General features: G+C 40.9%; 1 protein-coding gene across 1 annotated transcript in view; it reads left to right on the forward strand.

The window, feature by feature from the left end:
* The window catches only part of DAO (D-amino acid oxidase), a 95,123-nt gene that overhangs the window by 53,528 nt on the left and 18,286 nt on the right, over positions 1 to 23,309 (forward strand). The window contains exon 8 of the mRNA XM_068135158.2: positions 22,051 to 22,133. Coding sequence (XP_067991259.2) covers positions 22,051 to 22,133 — 83 coding nt within the window. The remainder of the gene's footprint in view (positions 1 to 22,050; positions 22,134 to 23,309) is intronic.

A 23,309-nucleotide genomic window follows, 5' to 3' on the forward strand; every position in this document is an offset into this window, starting at 1 on the left:
GCCGACCGCGCCGACCGTCTTTTGGACCTTCCCGCCCTCGGCGACACACGCCCGTCCGCCCGCATGGATTACATGCTATCCTTGCTCGGCGACGGCCGCGCGGATTTCCTGTTCCGTGCTCTCTTCCTCTGCGCGCTGCCTGTACAGGTACGGCTCACGTTGGCCGGGTCGACCATTACGGAACCGCGGGCCCTGGCCAGGGAGGCGGACAAGTACTTCGCAGCCCACGACGCGCGACCGGCATATAGCACGGCCGTCGTGGGTCCTGGCGTCGCGCACGGCGCGTGTGGTTCAGATCCTTCCGAGCACGGCGTAGGTTTGGCGGATCACCGCGTGGCATGGCATTCGGTTCCTTCCGAGCGCGGCGTAGGTGTGGCGGATCCATTCGTGGCCGCCGCCACACCACGCCCCGCCCACCACCGTCGTTGCAACTGGCGCGGCGACCACCACCGGGCCAGACCTGGTGCCATTTCCATGCCAGGTTCGGCCACAAGGCCAGGTCCTGTCGCCCGCCTTGTACTTTTGGCAGGTCGGGAAACGACCAGGCCGGCGCTCGCTTCCTGCCATGAGCGTCGGCCATACTGGCAGCCTGTTGTTCATAACGGACACCTCCTCGGGTCGTCGCTTGCTATACGACACGGGAGCGCAGGTGAGCGTCCTCCCTGCTTCCGCGTCCAACCGGCAAGCTGCGGGCCGGGGCCCCGCTTTGCTTGCCGCCAACGGCACGCCCATCCGCACGTTCTGGAAGCGTTGCCTCTCGCTGCGGTTCCAGGGGCAGCGCTTTCAGTGGTCGTTCGTTACCGCTAGTCTCCCCATGGGCCTACTCGGAGCGGACTTCCTCTGTGCGCATGGGCTGCTGGTGGATGTGAGGCACAGACGCCTTGTCCAGGCCGAAACCTTCAGCTCGCTTGCTTGCGCACTGAGCAGTTTGTTGAGCTGCTCCCTGGGCGGCTCACCTAGCGGCTCGCCAAGCGGCTTGCTGAGCGGTTCGGTTCCGGCAAGGTTGGTCTGCACGCTTCCGGCAGCGGACGAGTTCACCCGCCTCCTCGCCAGTTTCCTGGCCCTCACGCGGCCCACTTTCTCGGCGGTGGCCGTCAAGCACGGGGTGGAGCATCACATCCCGACCGTCGGTCCACCCGTCTACACCCGGGCACGCCGCCTCGACCCGGCGAAGCTTGCCGTGGCGCAGGGGGAGTTCGCCATGCTGGAGCGACTGGGCATCGTCCGGCGCTCCAACAGCGCGTGGGCATCCCCGCTGCACATTCTGCCCAAGCCCGGTGGCGGGTGGCGGCCATGCGGCGACTACCACTGCCTCAACGATGCTACCACCCCCGTCCGCCACATGCTGCGGGTGCCGGGCGAGTTACTCCCCGACTCCACAGCACCATGGTCCGCGGCGCAGCAGTGCTCCGCCCTGCAGGAGACCGCCCGGAGGTTCGCCCCGGTGCCGACGGCGCACCACGGTTGCCCACCAACGCACGTCGCCCCGGAGCTTCGCACGGCGGAGTACGTGTTCGTCCGCCACGATGCCCACCGGACACCGCTGCGGCCCCCGTACGACGGCCCTTCCGCGTGCTGGAGACCGGGGCGAAGCATTTCACCCTGGACATCAGCGGTGCTCCGGACCGCGTCTCCGTGGACCGCCTCAAGCCGGCGCACCTCGACTTGGACCAACCCCCGCCAGCGGCTCTGCCCCCGCGTCGGGGCCGCCCCCAGCGGGCGGACCCCCGGCTCCGCCCAATCCCACCGTCACGCCACCCCCCTGTCCTGCACTCATCCCAGATGCCGCCGGAGGCATCCCCGATGGCATCCCGGCATCCCAGACGCCGCCAGCCGCCCGTGGGCGCTTCGGCCGGGTCATTCGGTTGCCCCGCAAGCTGACCCTTCAGGTGCGCGGGAATTCTGGGGGGGCTGCATGTGGCAGACACGATGGCTCGCTGGCGCAGAGACATAATTCCGCGCACCAGCGGGTGGCGGCCACGCCCCATGTAGGGCGTGGCCTGGAGATATATACGCAGGCTCGCTGCCGCGCGCACGTTAGTGCGGATGAGTGAGAAATGAATAAAGAGCTCGATAATAACCAAAGCGTTGTGGCCTACCTTTGTTCAACGTGTGTGCTCCCGCACCACAGAGGCATGATTATTACTGGAAGTGATGGAGTCTTGATTATTACTGGAAGTGATCAAGGCATGATTATTACTGGAAGTGATGGAGTCATGATTATTACTGGAAGTGATGGAGGCATGATTATTACTGGAAGTGATCAAGGCATGATTATTACTGGAAGTGATGGAGTCATGATTATTACTGGAAGTGATCAAGGCATGATTATTACTGGAAGTGATGGAGTCATGATTATTACTGGAAGTGATGGAGTCATGATTATTACTGGAAGTGATGGAGTCTTGATTATTACTGGAAGTGATGGAGTCATGATTATTACTGGAAGTGATGGAGGCATGATTATTACTGGAAGTGATGGAGTCATGATTATTACTGGAAGTGATCAAGGCATGATTATTACTGGAAGTGATGGAGGCATGATTATTACTGGAAGTGATTGAGTCATGATTATTACTGGAAGTGATGGAGTCATGATTATTACTGAAAGTGATGGAGTCATGATTATTACTGGAAGTGATCAAGGCAGGATTATTACTGGAAGTGATGGAGGCATGATTATTACTGGAAGTGATGGAGTCATGATTATTACTGGAAGTGATCAAGGCATGATTATTACTGGAAGTGATGGAGGAATGATTATTATTGGAAGTGATCAAGGCATGATTATTCCTGGAAGTGATGGAGGAATGATTATTCGTGGAAGTGATCAAGGCATGATTATTACTGGAAGTGATGGAGGAATGATTATTAGTGGAAGTGATCAAGGCATGATTATTCCTGGAAGTGATGGAGGAATGATTATTATTGGAAGTGATCAAGGCATGATTATTCCTGGAAGTGATGGAGGAATGATTATTAGTGGAAGTGATCAAGGCATGATTATTACTGGAAGTGATGGAGGAATGATTATTAGTGGAAGTGATCAAGGCATGATTATTACTGGAAGTGATGGAGGAATGATTATTAGTGGAAGTGATCAAGGCATGATTATTACTGGAAGTGATGGAGGAATGATTATTACTGGAAGTGATGGAGGAATGAATATTATTGGAAGTGATCAAGGCATGATTATTACTGGAAGTGATGGAGGAATGATTATTAGTGGAAGTGATCAAGGCATGATTATTACTGGAAGTGATCAAGGCATGATTATTAGTGGAAGTGATCAAGGCATGATTATTACTGGAAGAGATCAAGGCATGATTATTCCTGGAAGTGATGGAGGAATGATTATTACTGGAAGTGATCAAGGCATGATTATTACTGGAAGTGATCAAGGCATGATTATTAGTGGAAGTGATCAAGGCATGATTATTACTGGAAGTGATGGAGGTATGATTATTGGTGGAAGTGATCAAGGCATGATTATTACTGGAAGTGATGGAGGAATGATTATTAGTGGAAGTGATCAAGGCATGATTATTAGTGGAAGTGATCAAGGCATGATTATTACTGGAAGTGATGGAGGAATGATTATTAGTGGAAGTGATCAAGGCATGATTATTACTGGAAGTGATGGAGGAATGATTATTAGTGGAAGTGATCAAGGCATGATTATTACTGGAAGTGATGGAGGAATGATTATTAGTGGAAGTGATCAAGGCATGATTATTAATGGAAGTGATCAAGGCATGATTATTACTGGAAGTGATGGAGGAATGATTATTAGTGGAAGTGATCAAGGCATGATTATTAGTGGAAGTGATCAAGGCATGATTATTACTGGAAGTGATGGAGGAATGATTATTACTGGAAGTGATCAAGGCATGATTATTAGTGGAAGTGATCAAGGCATGATTATTACTGGAAGTGATCAAGGCATGATTATTAGTGGAAGTGATCAAGGCATGATTATTAGTGGAAGTGATCAAGGCATGATTATTACTGGAAGTGATGGAGGAATGATTATTACTGGAAGTGATCAAGGCATGATTATTAGTGGAAGTGATCAAGGCATGATTATTAGTGGAAGTGATCAAGGCATGATTATTACTGGAAGTGATCAAGGCATGATTATTAGTGGAAGTGATCAAGGCATGATTATTACTGGAAGTGATCAAGGCATGATTATTACTGGAAGTGATCAAGGCATGATTATTAGTGGAAGTGATCGAGGCATGATTATTAGTGGAAGTGATCAAGGCATGATTATTACTGGAAGTGATCAAGGCATGATTATTACTGGAAGTGATCAAGGCATGATTATTAGTGGAAGTGATCAAGGCATGATTATTACTGGAAGTGATCAAGGCATGATTATTAGTGGAAGTGATCAAGGCATGATTATTAGTGGAAGTGATCAAGGCATGATTATTACTGGAAGTGATGGAGGAATGATTATTACTGGAAGTGATCAAGGCATGATTATTAGTGGAAGTGATCAAGGCATGATTATTAGTGGAAGTGATCAAGGCATGATTATTACTGGAAGTGATCAAGGCATGATTATTAGTGGAAGTGATCAAGGCATGATTATTACTGGAAGTGATCAAGGCATGATTATTAGTGGAAGTGATCGAGGCATGATTATTACTGGAAGTGATGGAGGAATGATTATTACTGGAAGTGATCAAGGCATGATTATTACTGGAAGTGATCAAGGCATGATTATTAGTGGAAGTGATCAAGGCATGATTATTACTGGAAGTGATCAAGGCATGATTATTAGTGGAAGTGATCAAGGCATGATTATTACTGGAAGTGATCAAGGCATGATTATTACTGGAAGTGATCAAGGCATGATTATTAGTGGAAGTGATCGAGGCATGATTATTAGTGGAAGTGATCAAGGCATGATTATTACTGGAAGTGATCAAGGCATGATTATTAGTGGTAGTGATCAAGGCATGATTATTAGTGGAAGTGATCAAGGCATGATTATTACTGGAAGTGATCAAGGCATGATTATTAGTGGAAGTGATCAAGGCATGATTATTACTGGAAGTGATCAAGGCATGATTATTAGTGGAAGTGATCAAGGCATGATTATTACTGGAAGTGATGGAGGAATGATTATTACTGGAAGTGATGGAGGAATGATTATTAGTGGAAGTGATCAAGGCATGATTATTAGTGGAAGTGATCAAGGCATGATTATTACTGGAAGTGATGGAGGAATGATTATTAGTGGAAGTGATCAAGGCATGATTATTCGTGGAAGTGATCAAGGCATGATTATTACTGGAAGTGATCAAGGCATGATTATTAGTGGAAGTGATCAAGGCATGATTATTACTGGAAGTGATCAAGGCATGATTATTAGTGGAAGTGATGGAGGCATGATTATTACTGGAAGTGACGGAGGAATGATTATTACTGGAAGTGATGGAGGAATGATTATTAGTGGAAGTGATCAAGGCACGATTATTACTGGAAGTGATGGAGGCATGATTATTACTGGAAGTGATCGAGGCATGATTATTACTGGAAGTGATCAAGGCATGATTATTACTGGAAGTGATCGAGGCATGATTATTACTGGAAGTGATCAAGGCATGATTATTACTGGAAGTGATGGAGGAATGATTATTACTGGAAGTGATGGAGGAATGATTATTAGTGGAAGTGATCAAGGTATGATTATTACTGGAAGTGATCAAGGCATGATTATTAGTGGAAGTGATCAAGGCATGATTATTACTGGAAGTGATCAAGAAATGATTATTAGTGGAAGTGATCAAGGCATGATTATTACTGGAAGTGATGGAGGAATGATTATTACTGGAAGTGATGGAGGAATGATTATTAGTGGAAGTGATCAAGGCATGATTATTAGTGGAAGTGATCAAGGCATGATTATTACTGGAAGTGATCAAGGCATGATTATTAGTGGAAGTGATCACAGCATGATTATTAGTGGAAGTGATCAAGGCATGATTATTACTGGAAGTGACGGAGGAATGATTTTATTACTGGAAGTGATCGAGGCATGATTATTACTGGAAGTGATCGAGGCATGATTATTAGTGGAAGTGATCAAGGCATGATTATTACTGGAAGTGATCGAGGCATGATTATTACTGGAAGTGATGGAGGAATGATTATTACTGGAAGTGATCAAGGAATGATTATTACTGGAAGTGATGGAGGAATGATTATTACTGGAAGTGATCGAGGCATGATTATTAGTGGAAGTGATCAAGGCATGATTATTACTGGAAGTGATGGAGGAATGATTATTACTGGAAGTGATCGAGGCATGATTATTACTGGAAGTGATTGTGGCATGATTGTTAGTGGAAGTGATCGAGGCATGATTATTACTGGAAGTGATTGTGGCATGATTATTAGTGGAAGTGATCAAGGCATGATTATTAGTGGAAGTGATCAAGGCATGATTATTACTGGAAGTGACGGAGGAATGATTATTACTTGAAGTGATCGAGGCATGATTATTACTGGAAGTGATCGAGGCATGATTATTACTGGAAGTGATCAAGGCATGATTATTAGTGGAAGTGATCAAGGCATGATTATTACTGGAAGTGATGGAGGAATGATTATTACTGGAAGTGATGGAGGCATGATTATTACTGGAAGTGATGGAGGCATGATTATTACTGGAAGTGATGGAGGCATGATTATTACTGGAAGTGATCAAGGCATGATTATTCCTGGAAGTGATGGAGGAATGATTATTACTGGAAGTGATGGAGTCATGATTATTACTGGAAGTGATGGAGGCATGATTATTACTGGAAGTGATCAAGGCATGATTATTACTGGAAGTGATGGAGGAATGATTATTACTGGAAGTGATCAAGGCATGATTATTACTGGAAGTGATGGAGGAATGATTATTACTGGAAGTGATTGAGGCATGATTAAAAACTGGAAATGATCAAGGCATGATTATTACTGGAAGTGATCGAGGCATGATTATTACTGGAAGTGATTGAGGCATGATTAAAAACTGGAAATGATCAAGGCATGATTATTACTGGGAGTGATTGAGGAATGATTATTACTGGAAGTGATGGAGGAATGATAATTATTATTACTGGAAGTGATGGAGGAATGATTATTACTGGAAGTGATGGAGGAGTGATTATTACTGGAAGTGATGGAGGAATGATTATTACTGGAAGTGATCAAGGCATGATTATTACTGGAAGTGATGGAGGAATGATTATTACTGGAAGTGATGGAGGAATGATTATTACTGGAAGTGATGGAGGAATGATTATTACTGGAAGTGATGGAGGAATGATTATTACTGGAAGTGATGGAGGAATGATTATTACTGGAAGTGATGGAGGAATGATTATTACTGGAAGTGATGGAGGAATGATTATTAGTGGAAGGGATCAAGGCATGATTATTACTGGAAGTGATGGAGGAATGATTATTAGTGGAAGTGATCAAGGCATGATTATTACTGGAAGTGATTGAGGCATGATTAAAAACTGGAAATGATCAAGGCATGATTATTACTGGAAGTGATGGAGGAATGATTATTAGTGGAAGTGATCAAGGCATGATTATTACTGGAAGTGATGGAGGAATGATTATTAGTGGAAGTGATCAAGGCATGATTATTACTGGAAGTGACGGAGGAATGATTATTACTTGAAGTGATCGAGGCATGATTATTACTGGAAGTGATCGAGGCATGATTATTACTGGAAGTGATCAAGGCATGATTATTAGTGGAAGTGATCAAGGCATGATTATTACTGGAAGTGATGGAGGAATGATTATTACTGGAAGTGATGGAGGCATGATTATTACTGGAAGTGATGGAGGCATGATTATTACTGGAAGTGATGGAGGCATGATTATTACTGGAAGTGATCAAGGCATGATTATTCCTGGAAGTGATGGAGGAATGATTATTACTGGAAGTGATGGAGTCATGATTATTACTGGAAGTGATGGAGGCATGATTATTACTGGAAGTGATCAAGGCATGATTATTACTGGAAGTGATGGAGGAATGATTATTACTGGAAGTGATCAAGGCATGATTATTACTGGAAGTGATGGAGGAATGATTATTACTGGAAGTGATCAAGGCATGATTATTACTGGAAGTGATGGAGGCATGATTATTACTGGAAATGATCAAGGCATGATTATTACTGGAAGTGATCGAGGCATGATTATTACTGGGAGTGATTGAGGAATGATTATTACTGGAAGTGATGGAGGAATGATTATTACTGGAAGTGATGGAGGAATGATTATTACTGGAAGTGATGGAGGAGTGATTATTACTGGAAATGATCAAGGCATGATTATTACTGGAAGTGATCGAGGCATGATTATTACTGGGAGTGATTGAGGAATGATTATTACTGGAAGTGATGGAGGAATGATTATTACTGGAAGTGATGGAGGAATGATTATTACTGGAAGTGATGGAGGAGTGATTATTACTGGAAGTGATGGAGGAATGATAATTATTACTGGAAGTGATCAAGGCATGATTATTACTGGAAGTGATGGAGGAATGATTATTACTGGAAGTGATGGAGGAATGATTATTACTGGAAGTGATGGAGGAATGATTATTACTGGAAGTGATGGAGGAATGATTATTACTGGAAGTGATGGAGGAATGATTATTACTGGAAGTGATGGAGGAATGATTATTACTGGAAGTGATGGAGGAATGATTATTAGTGGAAGGGATCAAGGCATGATTATTACTGGAAGTGATGGAGGAATGATTATTAGTGGAAGTGATCAAGGCATGATTATTACTGGAAGTGATCGAGGAATGATTATTACTGGAAGTGATGGAGGAATGATTATTACTGGAAGTGATCAAGGCATGATTATTACTGGAAGTGATGGAGGAATGATTATTAGTGGAAGTGATCAAGGCATGATTATTACTGGAAGTGATGGAGGAATGATTATTAGTGGAAGTGATCAAGGCATGATTATTTGTGGAAGTGATGGAGGAATGATTATTACTGGAAGTGATCAAGGCATGATTATTAGTGGAAGTGATCAAGGCATGATTATTACTGGAAGTGATGGAGGAATGATTATTACTGGAAGTGATCGAGGCATGATTATTACTGGAAGTGATTGAGGAATGATTATATTTCTGGAAGTGATGGAGGAATGATTATTACTGGAAGTGATGGAGGAATGATTATTACTGGAAGTGATGGAGGAATGATTATTACTGGAAGTGATGGAGGAATGATTATTACTGGGAGTGATTGAGGAATGATTATTACTGGGAGTGATGGAGGAATGATTATTACTGGAAGTGATGGAGGAATGATTATTACTGGAAGTGATGGAGGAATGATTATTACTGGGAGTGATTGAGGAATGATTATTTCTGGAAGTGATGGAGGAATGATTATTACTGGAAGTGATGGAGGAATGATTATTACTGGAAGTGATCGAGGCATGATTATTACTGGAAGTGATGGAGGAATGATTATTACTGGGAGTGATTGAGGAATGATTATTTCTGGAAGTGATGGAGGAATGATTATTACTGGAAGTGATCGAGGCATGATTATTACTGGAAGTGATCGAGGCATGATTATTACTGGAAGTGATCGAGGCATGATTATTACTGGAAGTGATCGAGGCATGATTATTACTGGAAGTGATGGAGGAATGATTATTACTGGAAGTGATCGAGGCATGATTATTACTGGAAGTGATCGAGGCATGATTATTACTGGAAGTGATCGAGGCATGATTATTACTGGAAGTGATCGAGGCATGATTATTACTGGAAGTGATGGAGGAATGATTATTACTGGAAGTGATCGAGGCATGATTATTACTGGAAGTGATGGAGGAATGATTATTACTGGGAGTGATTGAGGAATGATTATTACTGGAAGTGATGGAGGAATGATTATTACTGGAAGTGATCGAGGCATGATTATTACTGGAAGTGATTGAGGCATGATTAAAAACTGGAAATGATCAAGGCATGATTATTACTGGGAGTGATTGAGGAATGATTATTACTGGAAGTGATTGAGGCATGATTAAAAACTGGAAATGATCAAGGCATGATTATTACTGGGAGTGATTGAGGAATGATTATTACTGGAAGTGATCGAGGCATGATTATTACTGGAAGTGATTGTGGCATGATTATTAGTGGAAGTGATGGAGGAATGATTATTACTGGAAGTGATGGAGGAATGATTATTAGTGGAAGTGATGAAGGCATGATTATTAGTGGAAGTGATCAAGGCATGATTATTAGTGGAAGTGATCAAGGCATGATTATTACTGGAAGTGATGGAGGAATGATTATTACTGGAAGTGATGGAGGAATGATTATTACTGGAAGTGATGGAGGAATGATTATTACTGGAAGTGATCAAGGCATGATTATTACTGGAAGTGATGGAGGAATGATTATTACTGGAAGTGATGGAGGAATGATTATTACTGGAAGTGATGGAGGAATGATTATTACTGGAAGTGATGGAGGAATGATTATTACTGGAAGTGATGGAGGAATGATTCTTAGTGGAAGTGATCAAGGCATGATTATTACTGGAAGTGATCGAGGCATGATTATTACTGGAAGTGATCGAGGCATGATTATTACTGGAAGTGATCAAGGCATGATTATTAGTGGAAGTGATCAAGGCATGATTATTACTGGAAGTGATGGAGGAATGATTATTACTGGAAGTGATGGAGGAATGATTATTACTGGAAGTGATCGAGGAATGATTATTACTGGAAGTGATGGAGGAATGATTATTACTGGAAGTGATGGAGGAATGATTATTACTGGAAGTGATCGAGGAATGATTATTACTGGAAGTGATCGAGGAATGATTATTACTGGAAGTGATGGAGGAATGATTCTTAGTGGAAGTGATCAAGGCATGATTATTACTGGAAGTGATCGAGGCATGATTATTACTGGAAGTGATCAAGGCATGATTATTAGTGGAAGTGATCAAGGCATGATTATTACTGGAAGTGATGGAGGAATGATTATTACTGGAAGTGATCAAGGAATGATTATTACTGGAAGTGATGGAGGAATGATTATTACTGGAAGTGATGGAGGAATGATTATTACTGGAAGTGATGGAGGAATGATTATTACTGGAAGTGATCAAGGCATGATTATTAGTGGAAGTGATCAAGGCATGATTATTACTGTAAGTGATGGAGGAATGATTATTACTGGAAGTGATCGAGGCATGATTATTACTGGAAGTGATTGTGGCATGATTGTTAGTGGAAGTGATCGAGGCATGATTATTACTGGAAGTGATTGTGGCATGATTATTAGTGGAAGTGATCAAGGCATGATTATTAGTGGAAGTGATCAAGGCATGATTATTACTGGAAGTGACGGAGGAATGATTATTACTGGAAGTGATCGAGGCATGATTATTACTGGAAGTGATCGAGGCATGATTATTACTGGAAGTGATCAAGGCATGATTATTAGTGGAAATGATCAAGGCATGATTATTACTGGAAGTGATGGAGGAATGATTATTACTGGAAGTGATCAAGGCATGATTATTACTGGAAGTGATCAAGGCATGATTATTACTGGAAGTGATGGAGGCATGATTATTACTGGAAGTGATGGAGGCATGATTATTACTGGAAGTGATCAAGGCATGATTATTCCTGGAAGTGATGGAGGAATGATTATTACTGGAAGTGATGGAGGCATGATTATTACTGGAAGTGATCAAGGCATGATTATTACTGGAAGTGATGGAGGCATGATTATTACTGGAAGTGATCAAGGCATGATTATTACTGGAAGTGATGGAGGAATGATTATTACTGGAAGTGATCAAGGCATGATTATTACTGGAAGTGATGGAGGAATGATTATTACTGGAAGTGATCAAGGCATGATTATTACTGGAAGTGATGGAGGAATGATTATTACTGGAAGTGATGGAGGAATGATTATTACTGGAAGTGATGGAGGAATGATTATTACTGGAAGTGATGGAGGAATGATTATTACTGGAAGTGATGGAGGAATGATTATTACTGGAAGTGATGGAGGAATGATTATTACTGGAAGTGATGGAGGAATGATTAATTACTGGAAGTGATGGAGGAGTGATTATTACTGGAAGTGATGGAGGAATGATTATTACTGGAAGTGATGGAGGAATGATTATTACTGGAAGTGATGGAGGAATGATTATTACTGGAAGTGATGGAGGAATGATTATTACTGGAAGTGATGGAGGAGTGATTATTACTGGAAGTGATGGAGGAGTGATTATTACTGGAAGTGATGGAGGAATGATTATTACTGGAAGTGATGGAGGAATGATTATTACTGGAAGTGATGGAGGAATGATTATTACTGGAAGTGATGGAGGAGTGATTATTACTGGAAGTGATGGAGGAATGATTATTACTGGAAGTGATGGAGGAATGATTATTACTGGAAGTGATGGAGGAATGATTATTACTGGAAGTGATGGAGGAGTGATTATTACTGGAAGTGATGGAGGAGTGATTATTACTGGAAGTGATGGAGGAGTGATTATTACTGGAAGTGATGGAGGAATGATTATTACTGGAAGTGATGGAGGAATGATTATTACTGGAAGTGATGGAGGAATGATTATATGACTGGAAGTGATGGAGGAATGATTATTACTGGAAGTGATGGAGGAATGATTATTACTGGAAGTGATGGAGGAATGATTATTACTGGAAGTGATGGAGGAATGATTATTACTGGAAGTGATGGAGGAATGATTATATTACTGGAAGTGATGAAGGCATGATTATTACTGGAAGTGATGGAGGAATGATTATTACTGGAAGTGATGAAGGAATGATTATTACTGGAAGTGATGGAGGAATGATTATTAGTGGAAGTGATGAAGGAATGATTATTACTGGAAGTGATGGAGGAGTGATTATTACTGGAAGTGATGGAGGAATGATTATTACTGGAAGTGATGGAGGAATGATTATTACTGGAAGTGATGGAGGAATGATTATTACTGGAAGTGATGGAGGAATGATTATTACTGGAAGTGATGGAGGAATGATTATTACTGGAAGTGATCAAGGCATGATTATTACTGGAAGTGATCAAGGCATGATTATTAGTGGAAGTGATCAAGGCATGATTATTACTGGAAGTGATCAAGGCATGATTATTAGTGGAAGTGATCAAGGCATGATTATTACTGGAAGTGATCAAGGCATGATTATTACTGGAAGTGATCAAGGCATGATTATTAGTGGAAGTGATCGAGGCATGATTATTAGTGGAAGTGATCAAGGCATGATTATTACTGGAAGTGATCAAGGCATGATTATTAGTGGTAGTGATCAAGGCATGATTATAAGTGGAAGTGATCAAGGCATGATTATTACTGGAAGTGATCAAGGCATGATTATTAGTGGAAGTGATCAAGGCATGATTATTACTGGAAGTGATCAAGGCATGATTATTAGTGGAAGTGATCAAGGCATGATTATTACTGGAAGTGATGGAGGAATGATTATTACTGGAAGTGATGGAGGAATGATTATTAGTGGAAGTGATCAAGGCATGATTATTAGTGGAAGTGATCAAGGCATGATTATTACTGGAAGTGATGGAGGAATGATTATTAGTGGAAGTGATCAAGGCATGATTATTCGTGGAAGTGATCAAGGCATGATTATTACTGGAAGTGATCAAGGCATGATTATTAGTGGAAGTGATCAAGGCATGATTATTACTGGAAGTGATCAAGGCATGATTATTAGTGGAAGTGATGGAGGCATGATTATTACTGGAAGTGACGGAGGAATGATTATTACTGGAAGTGATGGAGGAATGATTATTAGTGGAAGTGATCAAGGCACGATTATTACTGGAAGTGATGGAGGCATGATTATTACTGGAAGTGATCGAGGCATGATTATTACTGGAAGTGATCAAGGCATGATTATTACTGGAAGTGATCGAGGCATGATTATTACTGGAAGTGATCAAGGCATGATTATTACTGGAAGTGATGGAGGAATGATTATTACTGGAAGTGATGGAGGAATGATTATTAGTGGAAGTGATCAAGGTATGATTATTACTGGAAGTGATCAAGGCATGATTATTAGTGGAAGTGATCAAGGCATGATTATTACTGGAAGTGATCAAGAAATGATTATTAGTGGAAGTGATCAAGGCATGATTATTACTGGAAGTGATGGAGGAATGATTATTACTGGAAGTGATGGAGGAATGATTATTAGTGGAAGTGATCAAGGCATGATTATTAGTGGAAGTGATCAAGGCATGATTATTACTGGAAGTGATCAAGGCATGATTATTAGTGGAAGTGATCACAGCATGATTATTAGTGGAAGTGATCAAGGCATGATTATTACTGGAAGTGACGGAGGAATGATTTTATTACTGGAAGTGATCGAGGCATGATTATTACTGGAAGTGATCGAGGCATGATTATTAGTGGAAGTGATCAAGGCATGATTATTACTGGAAGTGATCGAGGCATGATTATTACTGGAAGTGATGGAGGAATGATTATTACTGGAAGTGATCAAGGAATGATTATTACTGGAAGTGATGGAGGAATGATTATTACTGGAAGTGATCGAGGCATGATTATTAGTGGAAGTGATCAAGGCATGATTATTACTGGAAGTGATGGAGGAATGATTATTACTGGAAGTGATCGAGGCATGATTATTACTGGAAGTGATTGTGGCATGATTGTTAGTGGAAGTGATCGAGGCATGATTATTACTGGAAGTGATTGTGGCATGATTATTAGTGGAAGTGATCAAGGCATGATTATTAGTGGAAGTGATCAAGGCATGATTATTACTGGAAGTGACGGAGGAATGATTATTACTTGAAGTGATCGAGGCATGATTATTACTGGAAGTGATCGAGGCATGATTATTACTGGAAGTGATCAAGGCATGATTATTAGTGGAAGTGATCAAGGCATGATTATTACTGGAAGTGATGGAGGAATGATTATTACTGGAAGTGATGGAGGCATGATTATTACTGGAAGTGATGGAGGCATGATTATTACTGGAAGTGATGGAGGCATGATTATTACTGGAAGTGATCAAGGCATGATTATTCCTGGAAGTGATGGAGGAATGATTATTACTGGAAGTGATGGAGTCATGATTATTACTGGAAGTGATGGAGGCATGATTATTACTGGAAGTGATCAAGGCATGATTATTACTGGAAGTGATGGAGGAATGATTATTACTGGAAGTGATCAAGGCATGATTATTACTGGAAGTGATGGAGGAATGATTATTACTGGAAGTGATTGAGGCATGATTAAAAACTGGAAATGATCAAGGCATGATTATTACTGGAAGTGATCGAGGCATGATTATTACTGGAAGTGATTGAGGCATGATTAAAAACTGGAAATGATCAAGGCATGATTATTACTGGGAGTGATTGAGGAATGATTATTACTGGAAGTGATGGAGGAATGATAATTATTATTACTGGAAGTGATGGAGGAATGATTATTACTGGAAGTGATGGAGGAGTGATTATTACTGGAAGTGATGGAGGAATGATTATTACTGGAAGTGATCAAGGCATGATTATTACTGGAAGTGATGGAGGAATGATTATTACTGGAAGTGATGGAGGAATGATTATTACTGGAAGTGATGGAGGAATGATTATTACTGGAAGTGATGGAGGAATGATTATTACTGGAAGTGATGGAGGAATGATTATTACTGGAAGTGATGGAGGAATGATTATTACTGGAAGTGATGGAGGAATGATTATTAGTGGAAGGGATCAAGGCATGATTATTACTGGAAGTGATGGAGGAATGATTATTAGTGGAAGTGATCAAGGCATGATTATTACTGGAAGTGATGGAGGAATGATTATTAGTGGAAGTGATCAAGGCATGATTATTACTGGAAGTGATTGAGGCATGATTAAAAACTGGAAATGATCAAGGCATGATTATTACTGGAAGTGATGGAGGAATGATTATTAGTGGAAGTGATCAAGGCATGATTATTACTGGAAGTGATGGAGGAATGATTATTAGTGGAAGTGATCAAGGCATGATTATTACTGGAAGTGACGGAGGAATGATTATTACTTGAAGTGATCGAGGCATGATTATTACTGGAAGTGATCGAGGCATGATTATTACTGGAAGTGATCAAGGCATGATTATTAGTGGAAGTGATCAAGGCATGATTATTACTGGAAGTGATGGAGGAATGATTATTACTGGAAGTGATGGAGGCATGATTATTACTGGAAGTGATGGAGGCATGATTATTACTGGAAGTGATGGAGGCATGATTATTACTGGAAGTGATCAAGGCATGATTATTCCTGGAAGTGATGGAGGAATGATTATTACTGGAAGTGATGGAGTCATGATTATTACTGGAAGTGATGGAGGCATGATTATTACTGGAAGTGATCAAGGCATGATTATTACTGGAAGTGATGGAGGAATGATTATTACTGGAAGTGATCAAGGCATGATTATTACTGGAAGTGATGGAGGAATGATTATTACTGGAAGTGATCAAGGCATGATTATTACTGGAAGTGATGGAGGCATGATTAAAAACTGGAAGTGATCAAGGCATGATTATTACTGGAAGTGATCGAGGCATGATTATTACTGGGAGTGATTGAGGAATGATTATTACTGGAAGTGATGGAGGAATGATTATTACTGGAAGTGATGGAGGAATGATTATTACTGGAAGTGATGGAGGAGTGATTATTACTGGAAGTGATGGAGGAATGATAATTATTACTGGAAGTGATCAAGGCATGATTATTACTGGAAGTGATGGAGGAATGATTATTACTGGAAGTGATGGAGGAATGATTATTACTGGAAGTGATGGAGGAATGATTATTACTGGAAGTGATGGAGGAATGATTATTACTGGAAGTGATGGAGGAATGATTATTACTGGAAGTGATGGAGGAATGATTATTACTGGAAGTGATGGAGGAATGATTATTAGTGGAAGGGATCAAGGCATGATTATTACTGGAAGTGATGGAGGAATGATTATTAGTGGAAGTGATCAAGGCATGATTATTACTGGAAGTGATCGAGGAATGATTATTACTGGAAGTGATGGAGGAATGATTATTACTGGAAGTGATCAAGGCATGATTATTACTGGAAGTGATGGAGGAATGATTATTAGTGGAAGTGATCAAGGCATGATTATTACTGGAAGTGATGGAGGAATGATTATTAGTGGAAGTGATCAAGGCATGATTATTTGTGGAAGTGATGGAGGAATGATTATTACTGGAAGTGATCAAGGCATGATTATTAGTGGAAGTGATCAAGGCATGATTATTACTGGAAGTGATGGAGGAATGATTATTACTGGAAGTGATCGAGGCATGATTATTACTGGAAGTGATTGAGGAATGATTATATTTCTGGAAGTGATGGAGGAATGATTATTACTGGAAGTGATGGAGGAATGATTATTACTGGAAGTGATGGAGGAATGATTATTACTGGAAGTGATGGAGGAATGATTATTACTGGGAGTGATTGAGGAATGATTATTACTGGGAGTGATGGAGGAATGATTATTACTGGAAGTGATGGAGGAATGATTATTACTGGAAGTGATGGAGGAATGATTATTACTGGGAGTGATTGAGGAATGATTATTTCTGGAAGTGATGGAGGAATGATTATTACTGGAAGTGATGGAGGAATGATTATTACTGGAAGTGATCGAGGCATGATTATTACTGGAAGTGATGGAGGAATGATTATTACTGGGAGTGATTGAGGAATGATTATTTCTGGAAGTGATGGAGGAATGATTATTACTGGAAGTGATCGAGGCATGATTATTACTGGAAGTGATCGAGGCATGATTATTACTGGAAGTGATCGAGGCATGATTATTACTGGAAGTGATCGAGGCATGATTATTACTGGAAGTGATGGTGGAATGATTATTACTGGAAGTGATCGAGGCATGATTATTACTGGAAGTGATCGAGGCATGATTATTACTGGAAGTGATCGAGGCATGATTATTACTGGAAGTGATCGAGGCATGATTATTACTGGAAGTGATGGAGGAATGATTATTACTGGAAGTGATCGAGGCATGATTATTACTGGAAGTGATGGAGGAATGATTATTACTGGGAGTGATTGAGGAATGATTATTACTGGAAGTGATGGAGGAATGATTATTACTGGAAGTGATCGAGGCATGATTATTACTGGAAGTGATTGAGGCATGATTAAAAACTGGAAATGATCAAGGCATGATTATTACTGGGAGTGATTGAGGAATGATTATTACTGGAAGTGATTGAGGCATGATTAAAAACTGGAAATGATCAAGGCATGATTATTACTGGGAGTGATTGAGGAATGATTATTACTGGAAGTGATCGAGGCATGATTATTACTGGAAGTGATTGTGGCATGATTATTAGTGGAAGTGATGGAGGAATGATTATTACTGGAAGTGATGGAGGAATGATTATTAGTGGAAGTGATGAAGGCATGATTATTAGTGGAAGTGATCAAGGCATGATTATTAGTGGAAGTGATCAAGGCATGATTATTACTGGAAGTGATGGAGGAATGATTATTACTGGAAGTGATGGAGGAATGATTATTACTGGAAGTGATGGAGGAATGATTATTACTGGAAGTGATCAAGGCATGATTATTACTGGAAGTGATGGAGGAATGATTATTACTGGAAGTGATGGAGGAATGATTATTACTGGAAGTGATGGAGGAATGATTAATTACTGGAAGTGATGGAGGAATGATTATTACTGGAAGTGATGGAGGAATGATTCTTAGTGGAAGTGATCAAGGCATGATTATTACTGGAAGTGATCGAGGCATGATTATTACTGGAAGTGATCGAGGCATGATTATTACTGGAAGTGATCAAGGCATGATTATTAGTGGAAGTGATCAAGGCATGATTATTACTGGAAGTGATGGAGGAATGATTATTACTGGAAGTGATGGAGGAATGATTATTACTGGAAGTGATGGAGGAATGATTCTTAGTGGAAGTGATCAAGGCATGATTATTACTGGAAGTGATCGAGGCATGATTATTACTGGAAGTGATCAAGGCATGATTATTAGTGGAAGTGATCAAGGCATGATTATTACTGGAAGTGATGGAGGAATGATTATTACTGGAAGTGATCAAGGAATGATTATTACTGGAAGTGATGGAGGAATGATTATTACTGGAAGTGATGGAGGAATGATTATTACTGGAAGTGATGGAGGAATGATTATTACTGGAAGTGATCAAGGCATGATTATTAGTGGAAGTGATCAAGGCATGATTATTACTGTAAGTGATGGAGGAATGATTATTACTGGAAGTGATCGAGGCATGATTATTACTGGAAGTGATTGTGGCATGATTGTTAGTGGAAGTGATCGAGGCATGATTATTACTGGAAGTGATTGTGGCATGATTATTAGTGGAAGTGATCAAGGCATGATTATTAGTGGAAGTGATCAAGGCATGATTATTACTGGAAGTGACGGAGGAATGATTATTACTGGAAGTGATCGAGGCATGATTATTACTGGAAGTGATCGAGGCATGATTATTACTGGAAGTGATCAAGGCATGATTATTAGTGGAAATGATCAAGGCATGATTATTACTGGAAGTGATGGAGGAATGATTATTACTGGAAGTGATCAAGGCATGATTATTACTGGAAGTGATCAAGGCATGATTATTACTGGAAGTGATGGAGGCATGATTATTACTGGAAGTGATGGAGGCATGATTATTACTGGAAGTGATCAAGGCATGATTATTCCTGGAAGTGATGGAGGAATGATTATTACTGGAAGTGATGGAGGCATGATTATTACTGGAAGTGATCAAGGCATGATTATTACTGGAAGTGATGGAGGCATGATTATTACTGGAAGTGATCAAGGCATGATTATTACTGGAAGTGATGGAGGAATGATTATTACTGGAAGTGATCAAGGCATGATTATTACTGGAAGTGATGGAGGAATGATTATTACTGGAAGTGATCAAGGCATGATTATTACTGGAAGTGATGGAGGAATGATTATTACTGGAAGTGATGGAGGAATGATTATTACTGGAAGTGATGGAGGAATGATTATTACTGGAAGTGATGGAGGAATGATTATTACTGGAAGTGATGGAGGAATGATTATTACTGGAAGTGATGGAGGAATGATTATTACTGGAAGTGATGGAGGAATGATTAATTACTGGAAGTGATGGAGGAGTGATTATTACTGGAAGTGATGGAGGAATGATTATTACTGGAAGTGATGGAGGAATGATTATTACTGGAAGTGATGGAGGAATGATTATTACTGGAAGTGATGGAGGAATGATTATTACTGGAAGTGATGGAGGAGTGATTATTACTGGAAGTGATGGAGGAGTGATTATTACTGGAAGTGATGGAGGAATGATTATTACTGGAAGTGATGGAGGAATGATTATTACTGGAAGTGATGGAGGAATGATTATTACTGGAAGTGATGGAGGAGTGATTATTACTGGAAGTGATGGAGGAATGATTATTACTGGAAGTGATGGAGGAATGATTATTACTGGAAGTGATGGAGGAATGATTATTACTGGAAGTGATGGAGGAGTGATTATTACTGGAAGTGATGGAGGAGTGATTATTACTGGAAGTGATGGAGGAGTGATTATTACTGGAAGTGATGGAGGAATGATTATTACTGGAAGTGATGGAGGAATGATTATTACTGGAAGTGATGGAGGAATGATTATATTACTGGAAGTGATGGAGGAATGATTATTACTGGAAGTGATGGAGGAATGATTATTACTGGAAGTGATGGAGGAATGATTATTACTGGAAGTGATGGAGGAATGATTATTACTGGAAGTGATGGAGGAATGATTATATTACTGGAAGTGATGAAGGCATGATTATTACTGGAAGTGATGAAGGCATGATTATTACTGGAAGTGATGGAGGAATGATTATTACTGGAAGTGATGAAGGAATGATTATTACTGGAAGTGATGGAGGAGTGATTATTACTGGAAGTGATGGAGGAATGATTATTACTGGAAGTGATGGAGGAATGATTATTACTGGAAGTGATGGAGGAATGATTATTACTGGAAGTGATCAAGGCATGATTATTACTGGAAGTGATGGAGGAATGATTATTACTGGAAGTGATGAAGGCATGATTATTACTGGAAGTGATGAAGGCATGATTATTACTGGAAATGATCAAGGCATGATTATTACTGGAAGTGATGAAGGCATGATTATTACTGGAAGTGATGGAGGAATGATTATTACTGGAAATGATCAAGGCATGATTATTACTGGAAATGATCAAGGCATGATTATTACTGGAAGTGATGAAGGCATGATTATTACTGGAAATGATCAAGGCATGATTATTACTGGAAGTGATGAAGGCATGATTATTACTGGAAGTGATGGAGGAATGATTATTACTGGAAGTGATGGAGGCATGATTAAAAACTGGAAATGATCAAGGCATGATTATTACTGGAAGTGATGGAGGAGTGATTATTACTGGGAGTGATTGAGGAATGATTATATTACTGGAAGTGATGGAGGAATGATAATTATTACTGGAAGTGATCAAGGCATGATTATTACTGGAAGTGATGGAGGAATGATTAATTACTGGGAGTGATTGAGGAATGATTATTACTGGAAGTGATTGAGGCATGATTAAAAACTGGAAATGATCACGGCATGATTATTACTGGAAGTGATGGAGGAATGATTAATTACTGGGAGTGATGGAGGCATGATTATTACTGGAAGTGATCAAGGCATGATTATTATTGGAAGTGATGGAGGAATGATTATTACTGGAAGTGATGAAGGCATGATTATTGAAAGTTGTTTATTTTTTATTATTATTCCAGGTTTATGCTCCTTGGCTGAAACATTTCTACTCGACACACGATGAACAGAAAGGTCTTTACAACGCCCCTTACATCCTTCCAGGGTAGGATTTTAATGAATAATTAAATTTGATACATTTATATAAATGAAGAAGTTTGTTTGTCTGTCTGTCCGTCCATCCCCAAACTACTCCCTCAGTTTTGGGGCTGGACCCGCCAAACTTTCTGTGGGACCTTTTGAGGTCCCAACGGGTGTCCTAAGGTGGGTAGGAGGTTTCATAAATTCCGCAATACAATTATGATCAATACAATTTGTACGAAGTCGTTCTCTCTCCGCATGGAAAGTCATTCACGGGTTCGGCATTCGCAGTTTGGCCATTTTCTGCTTGTGGAAACATTCGCTGGTTCAGTAAACCATCGCCATTGTTATCAGCTACATCATTAAAGGTACACTGATTTTTCATAGTGTTGTTATGTCTGTAGGGTAGGCAGTGATATGTAGAGTCAGGTAGATTTGTATAGGTATCATGCTCCGGATGTCGGGTAAGAACCATCACCATGTAATTTCTGTTTAGCCGAATGTCGGGTAAGTGTACATCTGTTCCCGTCATGAGGGGGCGGGGCATGTTAACTAGTTTATGGCATGAGGATAAATTATCCCTGTACGTCGTACCCTATGTGATTTACATCCTTTGTCCTTTTTGGCACCGCACCATAGACACTAGTGAGGAAATGCCCATTAATTAAACCATACATAACAATACAATCAACCGGAAGCCAGGCGTCGGGCACTGGGCCTGACAATTCCACCTGGCAGGCAGTCAGGCACACATCACTCGGGCAGGCCGAGAGCCATGCCAAGAAGGACAGTGATTGGGCCGGAGTTGACCAACAGGAAGGCCGGGGTAAGAAGGGACTTGCTGATTGGCCAGGGAGGAGCAAGAAGGCACTCATCGATTGGTGAAAGAAGGGCGAGCAGGAAGCGACGCGCTGATTGGTGGAGAGCTGAGGAGGCAGTGGTGGCCTGCGCGCTGATTGGTGGAGAAGCGCTGATGACGTCACGACCCGATGTTAAAAAAACGCTCGGACCGACATTTTTTCTCTTGCCCTACTTTCTTGCCCTTTGCACCTTGCCTTTGCTCTTGCCTTCCTCTCTCTTGCTCCATTGTTGCTCTTGTCCCTTGTTCTTCTCACTCGCGCTCTTGTGCTTGGAACACCATGTTGAAGACGCCACCGGGAGACGTGCAGAGGCAACTGGAAGAGCCCGCAGCCCGGGAACT

Source organism: Myxine glutinosa, chromosome 14, assembly GCF_964187855.1.
Source record: "Myxine glutinosa chromosome 14, kmMyxGlut1.1, whole genome shotgun sequence".
Lineage (NCBI taxonomy): Eukaryota > Metazoa > Chordata > Myxini > Myxiniformes > Myxinidae > Myxine > Myxine glutinosa.